This window comes from Pleurodeles waltl, chromosome 2_2, assembly GCF_031143425.1.
Source record: "Pleurodeles waltl isolate 20211129_DDA chromosome 2_2, aPleWal1.hap1.20221129, whole genome shotgun sequence".
NCBI classification, from domain to species: Eukaryota; Metazoa; Chordata; class Amphibia; order Caudata; family Salamandridae; genus Pleurodeles; species Pleurodeles waltl.
In genome coordinates, this window is record NC_090439.1 from 807715703 (window position 1) to 807733780 (window position 18078).

General features: G+C 49.4%; 1 protein-coding gene across 1 annotated transcript in view; it reads right to left on the bottom strand.

Annotated features, from left to right (window-relative positions):
* PSKH2 (protein serine kinase H2) overlaps positions 1–18078 on the bottom strand; it is a 72204-nt gene that overhangs the window by 47326 nt on the left and 6800 nt on the right. Inside the window, exon 2 of the mRNA XM_069218931.1 lies at positions 7417–8083. Coding sequence (XP_069075032.1) covers positions 7417–8083 — 667 coding nt within the window. The remainder of the gene's footprint in view (positions 1–7416; positions 8084–18078) is intronic.

An 18078-nucleotide genomic window follows, 5' to 3' on the forward strand; every position in this document is an offset into this window, starting at 1 on the left:
ACAATGGCTCAAGCGACTGGGGAAAGGGCCCCTGCCTTCACTTCTGAAGAATTGGAGAAACTCGTGGATGGGGTCCTCCCCCAGTATACGCTATTCTACGGTCCTCCAGACCAAAAGGTAAGTACACTGGGAGCATGCTTTGTGGGCAATGCCTGTGTTGAGTGGGGTGGATGAACGATGGTGGGGAGGGGAGCGAATGAGGCATGCATCACACAACAGATGAGAGCATGTGCCATATGGCAAGGTTGGGGAAGGGGGGCCACTCACATCGAGCATGCAGAAAATGATGATATTTATTTCCCCCCCCTGTACATGTCACATAGGTCAGCGCCCATCAGAAGATCGACATTTGGTGTGCCATCGCCAAGGACGTCCGGACCATGGGGGTCCACAACAGACGGGGCACCCACTGCCGCAAGAGGTGGGAGGACATCCGCTGCGGGAGCAGAAAGACCGCGGAGGCTCTGCTGGGGATGGCCTCCCAACGTAGGAGGGGTGCCACACGGCAATTGACCCCCCTGATGTCCCGGATCCTGGCGGTGGCCTACCCCGATATGGATAGGCGCGTGAGGACATCACAGCAGACACAAGGGGGTGAGTACCAGCACATTCTGCTATATTAGCGCACAGTGGAGGTGTCTGGGTGGGGGAGGAGGGCTGTGGGTATCTCTAGGCCAGGGAGATTTCTGTAGGCTAGGCCCCTCCGTAAGGCATGGCCCTGTGCCCCCGCCCCCCACCTCTGTAGGGTGCCAAGTACAGCTATCCATGGCCCTGGGTCACCTATGTGTGCATTTGTCATCCATAGGCTTGTAGGCCAAGTCCCAATGATTGAGTAGTGTACACCGAGTGCGCGGCGTAGTGCAGGGGGCTTCTGTGTCTGTCCTCTCCGCCAACAGTGTCGCCAATGCATGCACTCAACATGTCTTTATTTCCCCCCCCTTTTTTGCTGCTCTTCCTGTACATGTGTGCATTAGCATCATCAGGCGGAGGAGAAGTGGCATCGGAGCACCAGGGAGCTGCATCTCACATGGCCCCCGAGGGCCATGCAACCGACTCCGAGTTCACCAGTGAGACGGAGGGCGAGGGGAGCTCCACAACGGGGACCCGTGGAGACATCAGCGACACAGACACGTCCTCGGAAGGGAGCTCCCTTGTGGTGGCGGCAACATCCGTGCCCACCGCTACAACAGGTACAGCTGCCACCCAGCGCACCAGCTCTGCCCTCCAAGCAGCCCCTCAGCGTTCGCCCCGTGCCCGCTCGGCCAGGAAGGCGGGCATCTCCTTCGCCCCAGGCACCTCAGGCCCTGCCCCAGTTACCCCTGCTGCCCTCAGTGAGGAGGTCATTGACCTCCTCCAGACGCTCATTGTTGGGCAGTCTACCCTTTTGAATGCCATCCAGGGTGTAGAAAGGGAGCTGCACCGGAGCAATGCATACCTGGAGGGCATTCATTCGGGTCAGGCTGCCCATCAGCGATCGTTCAACGCTCTGGCCTCAGCATTGAGGGCAGCCATTGTCCCTGTCTCCTGCCTCCCCCCTCCAATTTCCTCATCCCAGTCCCACTCCCCTGTTCCTCTGCCTATCCCAGACACACCTACAGACCAGCCTGCACACACCTCAACACCCAAGGGCAGCTCATCCAGACATAAGCACCACAGATCACACAAGCATTCACACAAGCAACATCCACATGCAGACATGCCAACAGCCACTGCCTCCTCTGTGTCCCCCTCCTCCTCGTCTCCCTCCTCCCTCCCTGTGACGTCTCCACTCACACTTGCATGCACACCATCATCAGCCAGTACGTCCATCACCACCACACCCACCAGAACACTCCGCATACGTGCAGTCACCACCCCCACTGCCATTTACACGTCCCCTGTGTCCTCTCCCAGTGTGTCTGTCCCCCCTCTTCCAAACCACACAAACGCAGGCTGCCACCCACCCAACAGCCATCCACCTCACGACAGCCTCCGTCACAAGCACCTGCACCCAAAGACACCACACTTGACTCTCCTACAACCACATCCTCTTCCTCCACTCCCATACCCACTGCACCTACCCTTCCCACTGCTCCTAAAAATGTTTACTCTCCAAAATTAACCTATTTCCATCACCTGACCCACCCCCTCCATCTCGTAAGAGTCCAATCAGCACCTCAGCCACCACAACCCCTGGACCTACAAGGACCATAGTCCAGGGCTATTGGAGTCCACCACCTTCAAGGGCAGCAACATCGGCCAGCAGCAAAGGGACAGCCAGCCCATCCCCTGGGAAAAAAACAAAAAAAGGCAAGGGCCGGCGCGAGAGGCCAGAGACGGCAGCCCCCAAAGGCACTACCCTGGCACCGTCACGGAGTGTGGTGTCACCTGGCACATCCACAAAGGGAGGCAAGGGCCCCAGAGAATCGCCGAAGGATGGCAAGGGCAGCACGGCCGACAAGTCCGGCAGCAGGCGAGCTGCCCAGGAGGGCCCCACCAGCCCCATTCCGGGTGTGAAGGAGGACACCCACGGGCCCAGGACTCCAGCACAGGAGGGCCCCGCAAGCGAAAAGTCGGATGGCGAGTGAGCGGAAAATATTGGCCGGATCTGGTGCCCTGGGGACACATGGCAAGCACCGCTGAACAGGGCCCCGCCGTGTCAAGCACCGCTTAACAGGGCCCCGCCGTGTCAAGCACCGCTGAACAGGGCCCTTCAAGACAAGCACCGCTGAACAGGGCACCGCCGTGTCAAGCACCGCTGAACAGGGCACCACCGTGTCAGGCACCGCTGAACAGGGCACCACCGTGTCAAGCACCGCTGAACAGGGCCCCGCCGTGTCAAGCACCGCTGAACAGGGCCCCGCCGTGTCAAGCACCGCTGAACAGGGCACCACCGTGTCAAGCACCGCTGAACAGGGCCCTTCAAGACAAGCACCGCTGAACAGGGCACCGCCGTGTCAAGCACCGCTGAACAGGGCCCGCCGTGTCAAGCACCGCTGAACAGGGCACCGCCGTGTCAGGCACCGCTGAACAGGGCACCGCCGTGTCAAGCACCGCTGAACAGGGCACCGCCGTGTCAGGCACCGCTGAACAGGGCACCGCCGTGTCAAGCACCGCTGAACAGGGCCCCGCCGTGTCAAGCACCGCTGAACAGGGCCCCGCCGTGTCAAGCACCGCTGAACAGGGCCCTTCAAGACAAGCACCGCTGAACAGGGCACCACCGTGTCAAGCACCGCTCCGCTGGGCCCTTCCTCTCAAGCACCGCTACGCTGGGCCCTTCCTCTCAAGCACCGCTACGCTGGGCCCTTCCTCTCAAGCACCGCTCTGCTGGGCCCTTCATCTCAAGCACCGCTCCGCTGGGCCCTTCATCTCAAGCACCGCTCCGCTGGGCACCGCCGTCTCTGAACCGCTCCGCTGGGCCCTTCCTCTCAAGCACCGCTACGCTGGGCCCTTCCTCTCAAGCACCGCTCCGCTGGGCCCTTCATCTCAAGCACCGCTCCGCTGGGCCCTTCCTCTCAAGCACTGCTACGCTGGGCCCTTCCTCTCAAGCACCGCTCCACTGGGCCCTTCATCTCAAGCACCGCTCCGCTGGGCCCTTCCTCTCAAGCACCGCTCCGCTGGGCCCTTCATCTCAAGCACCGCTCCGCTGGGCACCACCGTCTCTGAACCGCTCTGCTGGGCCCTTCCTCTCAAGCACCGCTCCGCTGGGCCCTTCCTCTCAAGCACTGCTACGCTGGGCCCTTCCTCTCAAACACCGCTACGCTGGGCCCTTCATCTCAAGCACCGCTCCGCTGGGCCCTTCCTCTCAAGCACCGCTCCGCTGGGCCCTTCATCTCAAGCACCGCTCCGCTGGGCCCTTCCTCTCAAGCACCGCTACGCTGGGCTCTTCCTCTCAAGCACCGCTCCGCTGGGCCCTTCATCTCAAGCACCGCTCCGCTGGGCCCTTCCTCTCAAGCACCGCTCCGCTGGGCCCTTCCTCTCAAGCACCGCTCCACTGGGCCCTTGATCTCAAGCACCGATCCGTTGGGCACCGCCGTCTCTGAACTGCTCCGCTGGGCCCTTCCTCTCAAGCACCGCTACGCTGGGCCCATCCTCTCAAGCACTGCTCCGCTGGGCCCTTCATCTCAAGCACCGCTCCGCTGGGCCCTTCCTCTCAAGCACCGCTCCGCTGGGCCCTTCATCTCAAGCACCGCTCCGCTGGGCCCTTCCTCTCAAGCACCGCTCCGCTGGGCCCTTCCTCTCAAGCACCGCTCCGCTGGGCCCTTCATCTCAAGCACCGCTCCGCTGGGCCCTTCCTCTCAAGCACCGCTCCGCTGGGCCCTTCATCTCAAGCACCGCTCCGCTGGGCCCTTCATCTCAAGCACCGCTGGCCCATTGGCAGAAGGGTCAGGGCCGGATCTGTCTCGGGCAGGGCTTCACGAAGCACTCTGGGCACCATGCCTCCTCCTGAACCAGTGGAGCCTGTAATCCACTTGATAGACTGTGGCTTTGCACTCCCCAGGATGGTACAGTGGGCAATCCACCCACTGTAGAGACTTGTGAGACTGTGGCTTTGCACTCCCCAGGATGGTACAGTGGGCAATCCACCCACTGTAGAGACTTGTGAGACTGTGGCTTTGCAGTCCCCAGGATGGTACAGTGGGCAATCCACCCAGTGTAGAGACTTGTGAGACTGTGGCTTTGCACTCCCCACGATTGAACAGTGGCCATGGAGGCCCCTTGTGGATCTGGCGTCGTGGACTCATCTGGCTGAGGTGCCCCCCCTTCCCTTCCCCCTGAGGTGCCTGTAGTTTTAATATCTGTTGCCCCTGCAGTGTTCTCTCCAATGGATTTGGGTCTCCTGTGTGGGCTTTGTCCATGTGTTTAGGCCCATTGGCCCACGAACAATGGCTGATAGCCAATATGGCCCGGACTTTGGACATATGTATATATTGTTCATGATGTAATATATATTTTTTAATATACTTCATATTTCACTTCACTTCACATATGCTATAATATACTTCAATTTTAATGATCATTTTATTTTGTCTTTGCATTCTTCCGGGGGGTTTGGGGGGTGTCACTCTGAGTTGTTGCTCTGCATTGATGTGTGTGTGGTAGTGGGTGAGGGTAGGGGTGGGTGTGTCGCGTATGTGTGTGCCCGTAATTTTTTCCCTCCCCCCTCCCCTGTGTCATAGGTGCAGTACTCACCGTTGTCGTCTGCGCCGGCGTTCGTGTTCCTGGTAGAGGAGCAGGAAGACAATGGCTGGGAGGATGTGTAGTTCCGGTTCCATGCTGTCCAGATTCCGCGTGGAGTGTGTAGAGGTGTTTTTATCGGCGGGGCAACCGCCCCGGAAAAGGTGGCGGATTGGTGGGTCGTGATAGGGTGGGCGGTACATTGTCTGCCGCCTGGCTGTTGGTGGTGACCGCCGCCCTGTTTGTTTGTCCTGCCGTGGCGGTCGGAGTGTTAAAGTGGCGGGCTCTGTTGGCGGTTCACGCCAGGGTCGGAATTCCATTTTTTGGACCGCCAGCCTGTTGGCGGGTTGGCCGCCTCATTAACACCGACCGCCAGGGTCGGAATGAGGGCCTATATTATTTTAAAATAAAGTTTCTCCATGTTAGCCAATGGAGCGCATTCACTACAGGGCTTATAAAACATATTTTATAAAGTCCCTACTTATAGTTACACTGCACCCATCCATTGGAGTACTTAGGGCATACCTTAGTGGTGACGTTTTTGTAAAAATAAGGTAGCTTAGGACTTTGGACATACTTTTAATTTCAAAGTCGAATTTAGGGTTACCTCGAATTTAAAAGCAGCCAGCAAGGCAGACCTGCTTCCCAAATGACACTGGGCACCACAGCAGTGCACCAACGTGTGTACTACCTATGCTAGGGTCCCTAAGCCTACATGCCCTATCATATACTAGGGATTTATAGGTAGTTTGGTACAGCCAGTTATAATTAGCTACATTTTCATATACCATTCTAATCAGGGCACAGGACCTGGGACTGTTTAGCAGGGCCCAAGACACCATCAGGGTCAGAAAAACACCAATATCAATGACAAATGGGGGCAAAAAGTGATGGGCTTCTGCAATCAGCCCAGTTTTCCCACACAACTTGAAAGTGAAACATTACTCTAAATTTCTCACTATAATGAGCACACAATTTCAGATTGAACGCTTAAAATGTCAGCATAGGGAGAAACGTGTTTGACAAAATTATGTCAACTTTTTATCAATTGGAGCAAAGATTACACTCCACTGTGGAAATGAATTCCCATTTCTGATTTAATGCTCTAATAAAGGTGCCTTGTTCCAAGTATCCTGGTGCACTTGCTTGGCAAGCAAGTGCTCTGAGTTGTTTACATGTGAGCTGAGATCGCTAGCAGCCCCGATGCCAATTGTATCTTCACAAGGGAAATATTTTGCTATTTACCATTGTGAAATGATGGAACTAAAATTCTTGCCAGGGTGATTTGAATTTCTAAGCACTCTTCAAACTTTTAAATGTTGTTATCTTTTTAACCTGATAACTGATCAAGGAGCATGGCCGATTCATCCCGTGAGGGATTAGGCTTCAGATTTATAGGATGTTCTGGTTCACTGGGTGTGTAAATGAACTAGTGAGAGCCAGTCTGTTATGGCTCAGAAGGAGTAACACTGTGGACGTTTCCTAGTCATTTCAGAACATATCTTATCAAATCCACCGTCTCTATTCACACACTGTTTCAGACTTCCGAGCATAATTGCAGGTGAATGAAGAGCTAGTAATTAATCACGTGATGCATCTTGCTTCTTTGGCGTGCCTGCAATATTTACTGATTCATCCTTTTGTCTAAATCAATTGAACCTTGAATGATCACTTCACCTCGCTGAGCCTCAATTTCATTATTTGCTAAAGGTATTCACATGCCCATTTAAAAAGCGGACACAGAAGGGTGTTTGTGTTGGAGCACCAATGAGATATTTGGATATACACATGGAAAGTCACTTAACACAAATAAACGTGGCGAAAATCATCTTCTTATAGGTACTTCTAAATACTGAGCATTATTAGATTAATACATAAGACTAGCCTGACAATAATTCCCACTGATGGCATACTGAGAGCAGAACATTCCACAAACAGGAACGCTGACATCCAATCACTATGCTGCATTGAAGTAGGCAACATTTCTCCCTTTGCCTTCACTATGCTGCATTGAAGTAGGCGACATTTCTCCCTTTGCCTTTAGCTGAACAGGAGTCAGGTAGGGTCAGAATGATCTGCCTGACGGCTCTTCAGCATAGGATTTGTATTTCTCACTTAAAATAGTTACAGTATGTGATGAATGGTTTTCATTACTTCATTATGCGGCTGGGCTGGGGAATAATAACATGTTTCACAGCCGTCCCAAACATTAATCCACTTTTAGTCAAATGTGCTTTGTAATTGATATACAATACTTACATCACCAACGTAGCTGTATTTGCCTTTCAGGATCATTCTATATAGTCGTGTGCGATTTTCATCTTCAAATGGCATGGATCCACTCAGCAAAATATATGTTATTACTCCAAGAGCCCACATGTCCACTGCATTGCTGTAAGGTCTTCTAAGAAGTATCTCTGGAGCAATGTACTCTGGAGTCCCACAAATGGTCCTCATCGACCAGTCTTCACCCTTTTTTCCAGAACTGGCTAGTCCAAAATCAGTGACCAGTATCTTTGAGTCTGCACCAGGGTGGTAATACAGGAGATTTTCTGGTTTCAGGTCTCGGTGTGTTATGCCAAGCCCGTGCAAATACCTTACCCCGTCTAAAACCATGTGGAGGACTTTGGTGGCATCCCTTTCTGTGAATGATCCTTTAGCAATTATTCGGTCAAAAAGCTCTCCTCCTGTAGCTAGTTCCATCACCATGTACACTCTGTCCTCTGCCTCAAAGACCTCAATGAGCTGGATGATATTGTGATGGCTAACTCTCCGGAGAATGTTTAGCTCCGATTCACACACTTCTTTGCCTTCCTTTGCTCTCGTCTCGATCATTTTTATGGCAAACGGCTGTCTGGTAGCTCTGTGCTCCACTCTCACCACCCTGCTGAAGCTGCCTCTTCCGATAAGCGCTTTAATGTCATACCTGTAAAAATAAATGGATCAGTTAACACAATAGTTAGCCAGTACATATCCAATAGAACATGGTGCTCAAAAGCAATTATTTTAAGCCACCAGCCTAATGGGTGTATCTTTCTGAGAACAAACGGGTGTGTTCAGTGGGATAATGTATGCTTTTTTTTGCAGACATATAGCCATTGTTTTACTTTTCCTGTGAAATGTGTAACTCCTCACAAAAGAACTTCTCCTCTTTTTCTCCCTTTCTCTCCCCAGCGTAGCTAGTTTGGATTACAAGACACATACAATGAGGATCGCTAGACAAGGTAGGATTTGTCCTTTAATCCCGTATGCTTGCAACATATTTATTATGACTAACACTTCTGATATTTTCAAGAAACATCAGTTACGACATTGGTAATGTGCTGCACAAGATATGACACTGAACAATGTCAACATATTGCTTTTATTCATGTTGAATCCCATATGCTACATAAAGATATAAATTACAGAGTCTGCGATAGCAACTCTGTGTGACTAGATCCGAATTTGAAAGGAAAATACACAGAAAAAACCTTAGGGTTGGGTGGTAGGCCCTGTTTCAAATTGGTGGCGCTGCTGTTTAGCATAGCTAAAGGACTTTGGCAAAGCTGGTAGATCTCACATAGGGGAGACCAAGTGGCTTTGCCAATGTTTGTTACTTGTACTCTCTTCTACCGGTAGTGTGATTTACACATACTCGGCTGTTTGTATGTTCTTTAACCATTTTTAGGGTCGAGTCTGGAAGTGCATGCACTAGAGAATGTTTCTCGATTGTGAGACACTCTTGTATTCAGTACAGGGCTTTGAGCCCGTCCGTTGCTCACCATTTGTTGGTTTGCACATCACTCTTCTTTGCAGGCTCATGATTCGCCAAGGCACGTCTAGTATCATTCCCGTTCCTCTGTGTACAGCAGGGATCAAGCACTAATTAATTTCAACTTAATTAGTGCCCGTCCGCTGCTCCAGCAGTGATCGAGGTACTATTTTGTTCATTTTAACTTCCAGTGCCCCACAAACAGAAGACTTATGACTTGCAAAAACATGCCCAGCAGGACAAAATTGCAAAGTTTTGTTTTTTAAAACAAACTTTCTTTTATTTTGTTAAGTCGTCTTTTCTCTGTTTCCACTCAAGCGTTTTTTTGTTTTTGCTCGTGGGCACTGTTGTCAAAAGATGACAACTTGTTATAAATATGCAAGACCTATTGCATCGCAAATGCTTGTTAAAGCATGCTAAAGCACCATGAACGACATTCAGGCTGACTCTGCTGTATGTGAACTCTGTGCTGCACGTCCTGGCAGTCCCATATGCATGCTTTGAGTTTGCCATGTTTTCTGTGCCCTGCGTTTTCCATCCATTCCGTGGTCTGCCGTACTCTGTGGGCTTGGTGCTCTACATGCAGTCTGGGGCTTACATTTACTCTCCTTTACATGCACTCTGTATTCTACACCCAACTTGAGGGCACTCCCCTGCAAAATACATAAAGGGGCCGCCTCTGGACTCACCCAGGAGTTCTCAGGCCATGGCACTGTGCTGAGGGAGTGCCCTGGAGCTTGGACCCCCGCACCACAGACGCTGTGGGAGCCTTTGTTGCACCACTGTCTACACCGCGCAGTGCATGCTACAAGTTCTACATACACATTGCAACATCTGGGCCCTACGTGAACTCTGTAGTACATATACTTTACAACATAGAAATCTACGTTTGCCATGTGCTCTATGTTTACTTCTGTGTGTTGTATATTCTGTGTTGTACCTTTACTTTGTGCTGTACACACATTCACTGTGCTCAACAACGCTGGAGGGGAACGTGGCAAGCAACAACAGGGGAGGTGGGAATGGGCCAAGCAACAACATGGGAGAGGACAAGTGACAGGGCAAGCAACAAGGAGGGAGGGCAAGCAAAAGGTGGGAGTAGAGTGGGAGAGGGTGGGAAGGACCAACATGGGAGGGGGTGAGAGAGACAGGCAAAAGACAAAGGAAGGGGCAGGAGGGATGGAGCAAGCAACAACGTCGGAGGGGAGGTTCCAAGTAAAACAAGCATTTACAATGCAACGGGTCTCGCGTTTGCTCATGTTAGAGTTGATCGCGTTGTAAACTCCTAACCCGACTATTCACCTATCGGGCAAAATTGCATTTGTGTACACAACCCGAAGAAGTGAAATTAATTATGTAAAGCGCTTGACTTCTGCCAAGCGAGATCGCGCCCGTAAATTAGAGAAAAAGAAGTCCACGAGCCCGATGGAAAACAGCGAGCCTCGCATGTTTTCTGTACTTGGTCGCTGCGCTCGAGGAGGGCTAGCCACCAGAAAAGGCATGACATATGCTTGCCTTCGACTAATGAAAGCAAGCAGATTTTATTAGGCAAGCCCACGAACCAATAAAAAACACTGACGTGAAGTTGACAGGGCTCTGAGCCCTTTTCTAAATACAAAAGCGTCTCGCTGCGATACGCATGCGCGAGCGCATGCAACACAGGCTCGACCCTAAAAAAGAACAAGCAGTGGCAAAGCCAATAAGTCTCACCTACTGAAGAGCAATTGGCTTTGCCAATGTGTTTAGTCATGTTGTACATCAGCGTGATTGCTGCTCAGCATGGCTAAAGGTTAGTGGTGTAGAGGAGAGTGGTGTGGAGTGTTGTAAAGTGGAAAGGTGAATAGTGGAGTAGAGTGTTATTGAGTGGAGTGGCAGAGAGTGTTGTGTATTGGAGTGGCATAGTGTGGAGTCGTGTAGAGTGGCATACACTGGAGTGGCATAGAGTAGAATGGACTGGTGTAGATAGCATTGGTGTAGAGTGTTGTAGAGTATAGTGGCTTAAAGTGCAGTGGCATTGATTGCAGTGGCATAAAATGCAGCATTGTAGAATGCAGTGGTGTAGATTAGAGTAGTGCATAGTAGAGTGAAATGATGCACAGAGCGGGCACAAAGTAGAGTGGCGCAGAGTGGAGTGTTGTGGAGTGCAGTGGCACACAGCAGAGTGGAGCAGAGTAGAGTGGCACAGAGTAGAATGGTGAGAGTGCAGTAGCATAGAGTATAGTGGCATAGAGTGGTGCAAAGTGGAATGGCACAGAGTTCACTGATGCAGAGGGCGGTGGTGCAAAGCTGAGTCGAGTAGCATAGAGTGCAGAGTGGAGTTGTGTGGCATAAAGTGGTGCAGCGTAGAGTAGCATAGGGTGGTCCAGAGTAGAGTATGGTGCAGTAGAGTGCAGTGGCATACAGTGCACTGGTGCAAAGTGGATGTGCATAAAGTGGAATAGTACAGAGTAGAGTGATGTAGAGTTCAGTGGCAGAGAGCGCAGTGTTGCAGAGTGTCAGAGTGCAGTGGTGTAGAGAGGCGTAGAGAGCTGTGGCATGGAGTACAGTGATGCAGAGTAGAGTGCAGTGGCATGGAGTGCAGTGACAGAGTGAAGTTGGGGTAGAGTGCATTGGCATAGAGTACAGTGGTTAAGAGTAGAGTAGTGCAGAGTGTAGTGGCGTAGAGTGTAGTGGCATGGAGTAGATGAGTAGACTGTTTCAGAGAAGAGTGAAGTGGTGTAGAGTGGAGTGGTGCAGGGTAGAGAGCAGTTGCGTAGACTGGCATAGTGTAATGGCATTGAGTAAAGTGGTGTAGAGTTCAGTGGCATAGAGTGCAGTGGTGCACAGTAGACAAGAGTGGCGTACAGTGGATTGCCGTAAAAGTGCAGGGGCATACAGTCAAGTGTATTGGCACAGAATGCAGTGGCATAGAGTGCAGTGTTGCAGAGCAGCGCAGAGTACAGTGGTATAGAGGGGAGTTGTGCAGAGTAGATTGGTGTGCTCTTGACTGGAGTGCATTGGCAAAGAGTGCAGTGGTGTAGAGTGGTGAAGAATGCATTGGTGTAGAGTAGAGTGGTACAGGGTAGAGAGGCATAGTGTGAAGGGGCGTACAGTGCAATTGCGTAGAGTGGAGTGGTGCAGAGTGCAGTGGTGTAGGGTGGTGTAAAGTGGAAGTCCAGTGGTGTGGAGTGAGAATGATGCAGAGTAGAGTGGAGTGGTACAGAGTGAAGTATTCAGGTGTGGTAGCACACTGCCATTACAGAGAACACGTTTTCAATTGAAATGACCATTACATTTGCACAGTGTGAGAGGACGGTTCTGACTATCGGGTCCGCCCTGAATTTTTGCCTTTGGATTACTGTGAGGGAGCCTCAAAGTTTGGGGACTCACCCACAGTAAACTCATGGTAAAATGGGCTGTGCGTGTTTACTCCTGGTGCCGCCTTGTTAAGCAAAGGCTGCTGTGAAGCAGCAAGTGTAGGAGGCCCAAGGATGGTTACATGCGATCATGTGTGCACACACGTGTGCATCCGTGTGAGGGCTGCGCAGGGAGCATTCCTGGTGTATGCAGCCGAAGTATTGTGCTTAGATAGCCTGGCGCAGAAGGGACAATGCGGAGTGGGTGGTGACCTGGAGGAGGCCTTATGCGATGGGTGTACACATGTGAGGGATAGTCAATGTGCTTTCTGTCTTGATTGTAGTGATACTCCATTATATGTCAATGAGAAAGGCTGGCCTAGGCGCAACTCTAGTTCCATAGGGGCCACAGACTCCAGAGTCGCACCAATGTCCACTGTAACCTGTATGAGAACAATAATGCAGTAGGTTACAAAAGCATATTTGTAAAGTTTATGGGTTGCCAAGAATGTCATCTTTGTCTGACTCAGCTGAGGATTAGGGACAATTATTGCTGTGTCCAGCTGCAGGAGCAGGGCCTTGCATCAATCAGTCAGCTGTAATTTTGTGCCGGGAACTGGGTCTGCCCCAGGCCCCTCAGCGAGGAGGGGCTTTTTGGGGAAATTGCTGGGAGAGGCCCTGGCAGGAATGTCATGGAGGGAGGGCTGAGTCTCTCAGACCATATGTGGCAACTGACTCCTGGACAACACCATTTTGAGCTATCCCAGAAGACTGTGCAGGAAGGTTGGGACAGGGGCGGAGAAGTGAAGTGGCACACCAGGATAGGCCAGAGGCGCAACCCTGCTGGACAATTCTGTCCCCACTTAAAAGGCCTTGTACAGAGGAGAGAGCTCTTTCTTGGCTATGCTTCTCTGCAGACAACTGGGACTGAAGACAAGTGTCATGGACAACTGGAAAGAAGAACCCCTTGACTACTCACTCAGGCAAAGACTCTGCTCCTGAATGACCCCAGACCCAATGGGGCACACTCCAGGACCAGGTAAGCTGGTCCCTTTACTCCCCCTGAGGACCAAATGGGGGAAAGATTGGGCTCTGGCGCATGGAGAAAGAGATGCCCAGAAGAAATGAAGGCACTCACATGAAAAGCTGGTGCAGGGAGTCAATGGGACCAGCTCCCTACCAAGTTGGGAACCTTCTAGGCCAAGAGGTCTACAGAAAGAGCTCCAGGTCGCAAGGGGTCACTACCAGGATCAAAATGAGCCTAGGATCATCGAAATTGGCACCTGGAGGCCGGAGATATCTTAATTCAAAGTTTGGTGACCTTTCTTTGGCCAGCTGCAAAGAGCGTAGGGCTCAGTGGCTGACCTCCAACTTGCCTCCGGGGTGGGCCAGGGCCTGGAAGCTGCCCCCAGATTGCAAAGAATGTGGGGGAATGCCATCCCACTCCCCCCACCAAAAAGAAGAGCGTGGGGGAGTGCTGTCACACTCCCTGTGTTATGGAGAAGGGGACCCAGACCCCATCCCAGGGTCCTGGGGAGACCAGTCAGCTTGTCGGAGGGGGGCACCATTGCACATGCCTGCCACAATGGTGAAGCGGCTCCGGACCCCATACTGGGTCCTCTTGCATCAGAAGAAAAGCCAGGGAGCGCTGTCGCCCTCCTCGTGAACTTGTGGATGGGACCAGAGCCATAATGAATGCAAAAGGGACGTTCCCCGGTTACGGTGGGGAATAGAAAAAATGGTGCAAAGAAGTCTATGAGATTTCCTTGCGCCATTTTCTACAACACTTTTAACACCTGCTCAGAGTGGGCGTTAAAAGGGTGTTTACATTATTTAGAATGGGTCCCTATGTTCTCTGCAGGAGTAGCACCAGCATTTTGGAGCTACTCCTGCAGAATACATTGATAGCGACATGAAAACTCATGCTATTACCCCCTACCCTGCACCACGGTGCACCGTATTTTAAATATGGCGCACACATGGTGGTGGTAGGGGGGTGCTAAAGGGCACAGGGAAAGTGGAGCTGCACTCGGTGCAGCGCCACTTTCCATAAATCTGCCCAAGTCCTTTAGGGACTATGGTTAAATTGGTGGCATTTTATGCTAAATGTGATTCAAAATGGAAGGCCACAAAAGTGTGGCCAATGATGTGTCATGTGTGGTCATATACAAAAGACACCGCATAGGGGCAAAAGATGGTATTACACAATGTTTAACAACCAAGTGATGTCCTTCAGGGACTGTGTCAACTGTGCATCATTTTTATGATTCGTGATTCAATGTGGAATATGATGAACCCTTGCCCACACCCTTTAGGGGTGTGGTTAGGCTGTGTGGATCATGCAGAGAGTAACTGTAACAGCATAAATCATTCTAACGTGCCTATACACGTTTCTTGTTGATGCCTACTTGAGTAATGAGGATGACAGCCACTAGAGATCAAAGTAGATGTATTTTATTGCCAGCATTATGTGCTCTCATTCCAAGTTACAGTCAAATTTTGCATTGGAATACAAGTGAGTGGTTTGCCATGTGGGTTGTTGGTTTATATCTCCCTTTGGGAGAGACAAGAATGGTTACACAATGACATCCAAAATTAATTCCATCAGCTTGTGTATATTTGTAACTTGTTGCATAGTATTGAGTAGTGTGTGTGTGTAATAAATGTGCTTTTACTTTATCGAAAAAAAAAAGCACAGAATGGACAATCATTCACTGAGTATTATTCTTGTGTGCTTGTGAATGGCGATTTCTAGCCCACACCACCTCGAGTAAGCCTTGGACTGTTCTGCAGCACTACCCTATGAGAGTCAAGCGCAGCAATGTAGTATTTGGTACCCAGAGGTGGTTGAGTGCAGACCCATTACTTGTGCAGGCCACACAACTAATGACCCACCCTCCAACACACAGACATACAGTTTTACAAATAAAACTATCCAGTGCACAGATAGAAATGTGTGGAAACTGCATCACCCGGTGAACTGATTTGTTTTTATCATATTAAACTATTTGTTTCCAACCCACTTCAGAAATAACAAAACTTTGCTTCATTTGTGCTCCTTATTCTGATATATTCTGAAATACTCACACAATTCATTTAAATATTGTTGTGCACTAGAGAAAACCTATTTCCTACCCCCAATAACAGGCAAGATTGACACATAAATCCTCTCACTTTGAAGTCAGAGAAAGAAAACTAAACAAGCACCCTTGGAAAGATAGCACCTCACACTTGACTTCAGTCTTTGAATGCACAGCAAATGTGACCAGATAACAGCAAGATTTAAAGGCCTGGTTACAGAAAGCAACTTTGTGGAAGAATACAGTAAATACATTTTAGGCTATGGGAGGGGCAAACTGAAACTGGAGAGCCTAAAGCAAATAAAGCCAGAAAATAAAAAGCCAGAAAATGTGGGTTGCATACCACAAAGCCAATGGTAATCAATGGGTGGAATTCATCCGTAGGTCAACTTTCCAAAAGTCCCCAAGATGTCTTTAACAAACCAGACAGCTGTGCTGCCTGTTAGGCTGCGACCTACAAAGGTACCTCTAAAGGTGCAGCCAGTGGAAGGACACACACTGGGCAAGGAAGCATTCTCCAGGAGAGGGAAAAATACACAAAGAGTAAGTGAAGGGGGCATGTGCTAACCACAAAGAAGCATGAAAATGAGAGCGACAATGAAGCCAGACAATGATAAGAAATGGTCGGGCCTAAAACCACCTTTAAGTAAAGAAAATGTTTCACAAGAGAAAAGGTATGCACTGTCTCAGGTGAAACCTAAGACTGGCTAAATAATAAAGCATTACTATCATAATATATGCTTCATTATGCCGCATATGTTGGCTTTTCTTGGTGCATAATTTAGTCAACCATACTGCATAATTTTGTTCTCTCCTGTAGCATGATTTCAGTGACCCTGAGTACAGTATAGACTGGTACTCTGCATTATACATACAGGCTTACATGCTGCAGTATAGTTATCCCATATGCTGTGCACACGGTGATAAGACCATGTATTTCTCTCCTGCATACACGTGACATACAGAGATACAAGTTGTTCCCCTACACTTTCTTTAAAATCCACTGAGGTATGCTTCAACTGCATGCTATACTATCAAGTGATTGCTTTGCTTTATTCTATGAATAGCCAATAAACATTAAATAGTGCTCACCATAAGGGTGCACCCACATCATACATTATAACTAATGTTTCCGCATGATATAAACACTGGTCATATGGAACTGATCTTGACTTCACTGATCCAATACAGATTGTAACATATGCTTTGGAATCCAGTGCACATATAGAATACATTATAAAGAGCCAGTGCTGTAGAATATGTTCTTCCTTTACATGTTTTAAACAACCGCTAGTAAAACAGACTGTTTCCTCATAATGTATAATCACTTTTTGGGCTTGAAGAAACCCAGCTACACGAAATTGGTTTCAGTGAAAGAAGGAAGCCTGTTCTTGTGCTCCTACATGCTAAACACACCAGTGATACTGTACATGCAGTTTACCAACATTCTTTTGCAATAAAAGATGCATTATATATTGAACCCTAAATGGTATGGTCATTACTAATAAAGTACAGCTTGAGTCCATGCCCCCTACTAAATTGTGGCTGTACAGTAAAGATTGTTCTCTTGCAGTTGATAGTCTGAATAGTGCACAATGCTTCTTTACTTTCAATAACTATTACATCTGCACTCTGCATTGATCCTCTACTTGCTACATATGTTAGTGATGGAGTAGATTATACCCCCATGCACTTCAGATGTTAATGGTGCATTGTACCTTGCTCTCCATATTTGTTAAGGTTTTGCATTACCCTTGCACAATGCAAGGGGATGCAAGGGTGACACAAAACCTAAATGATATTTATCAAGCCACGCAAGGCCACCTTGTATGGCTCAGCATGGCCTGATAAATGTAAAGTAACGCAAGGCAACCCAAATTACTGTCTTGCGTTACTGTGTAACAGGGAGGCGTTCCATGGGTGGAGCGTGGGTGTTCGCACGCATTCACTTAATCGAACCCGATGCATTCCCAGATTTACCAACATTGGTAGACCTGGGAATGCATCAGCATTGCATGCCTTCCCACCCGAGGTGCGACAAGGAGAAATATCTTTATTTCTCGTCATTGTTTTCCTCTAAGTGTGCTGCATTCTGCAGCATACTTAGAAAGAGGGAAATGCCTCTGAGAGTTGTTTTTATGTAGAAAGGTATACCTTCCTGCACAAAATCAATCCTGCCTGCAACACAGGCAGCCTTGTAACTTGGCGCAAGGGTGCCTACTTCGGCACTAGGCAACCCAAAGTGCACCGATACTAGAAAAGAACAGGAATGCACCATATAATGACAAATAGGATGGATTTCTGCCCTTTCATGCAGTGCAGCAATTCGGCTTCCTGCGTTACGCTGCATGAATGTTTTATAAATATGGTCCTGCCTCTTTACTCTCTACTAACTATAGTCGTGTTGTACAGATCAACCACGCCCCACCCCCATTAGTGAGGCAATGTAGACTTCTCCTCTAAACACTATGGATAATATTGATAGAATACAAACTGTTCTTACGTGTGATAATCAATGATACAGTGATTTATTCCCTACAATCTACAGCTAGGGATATCACGGTAAATAAATTGACCTGCGTTTTCTGCATTCTTGACTGCTCACTTATATCCATACAATATAGTGGTAAATGGTGCTCAGTTTCACTCCACAGACTCAAACAGGTCCTAATAGATGCTCCCAGACGTTCTAAAACTTCTCAGGAACAACAATGAATAAGTGATATACCCGTTAAAGTACAGAGGTACAGAC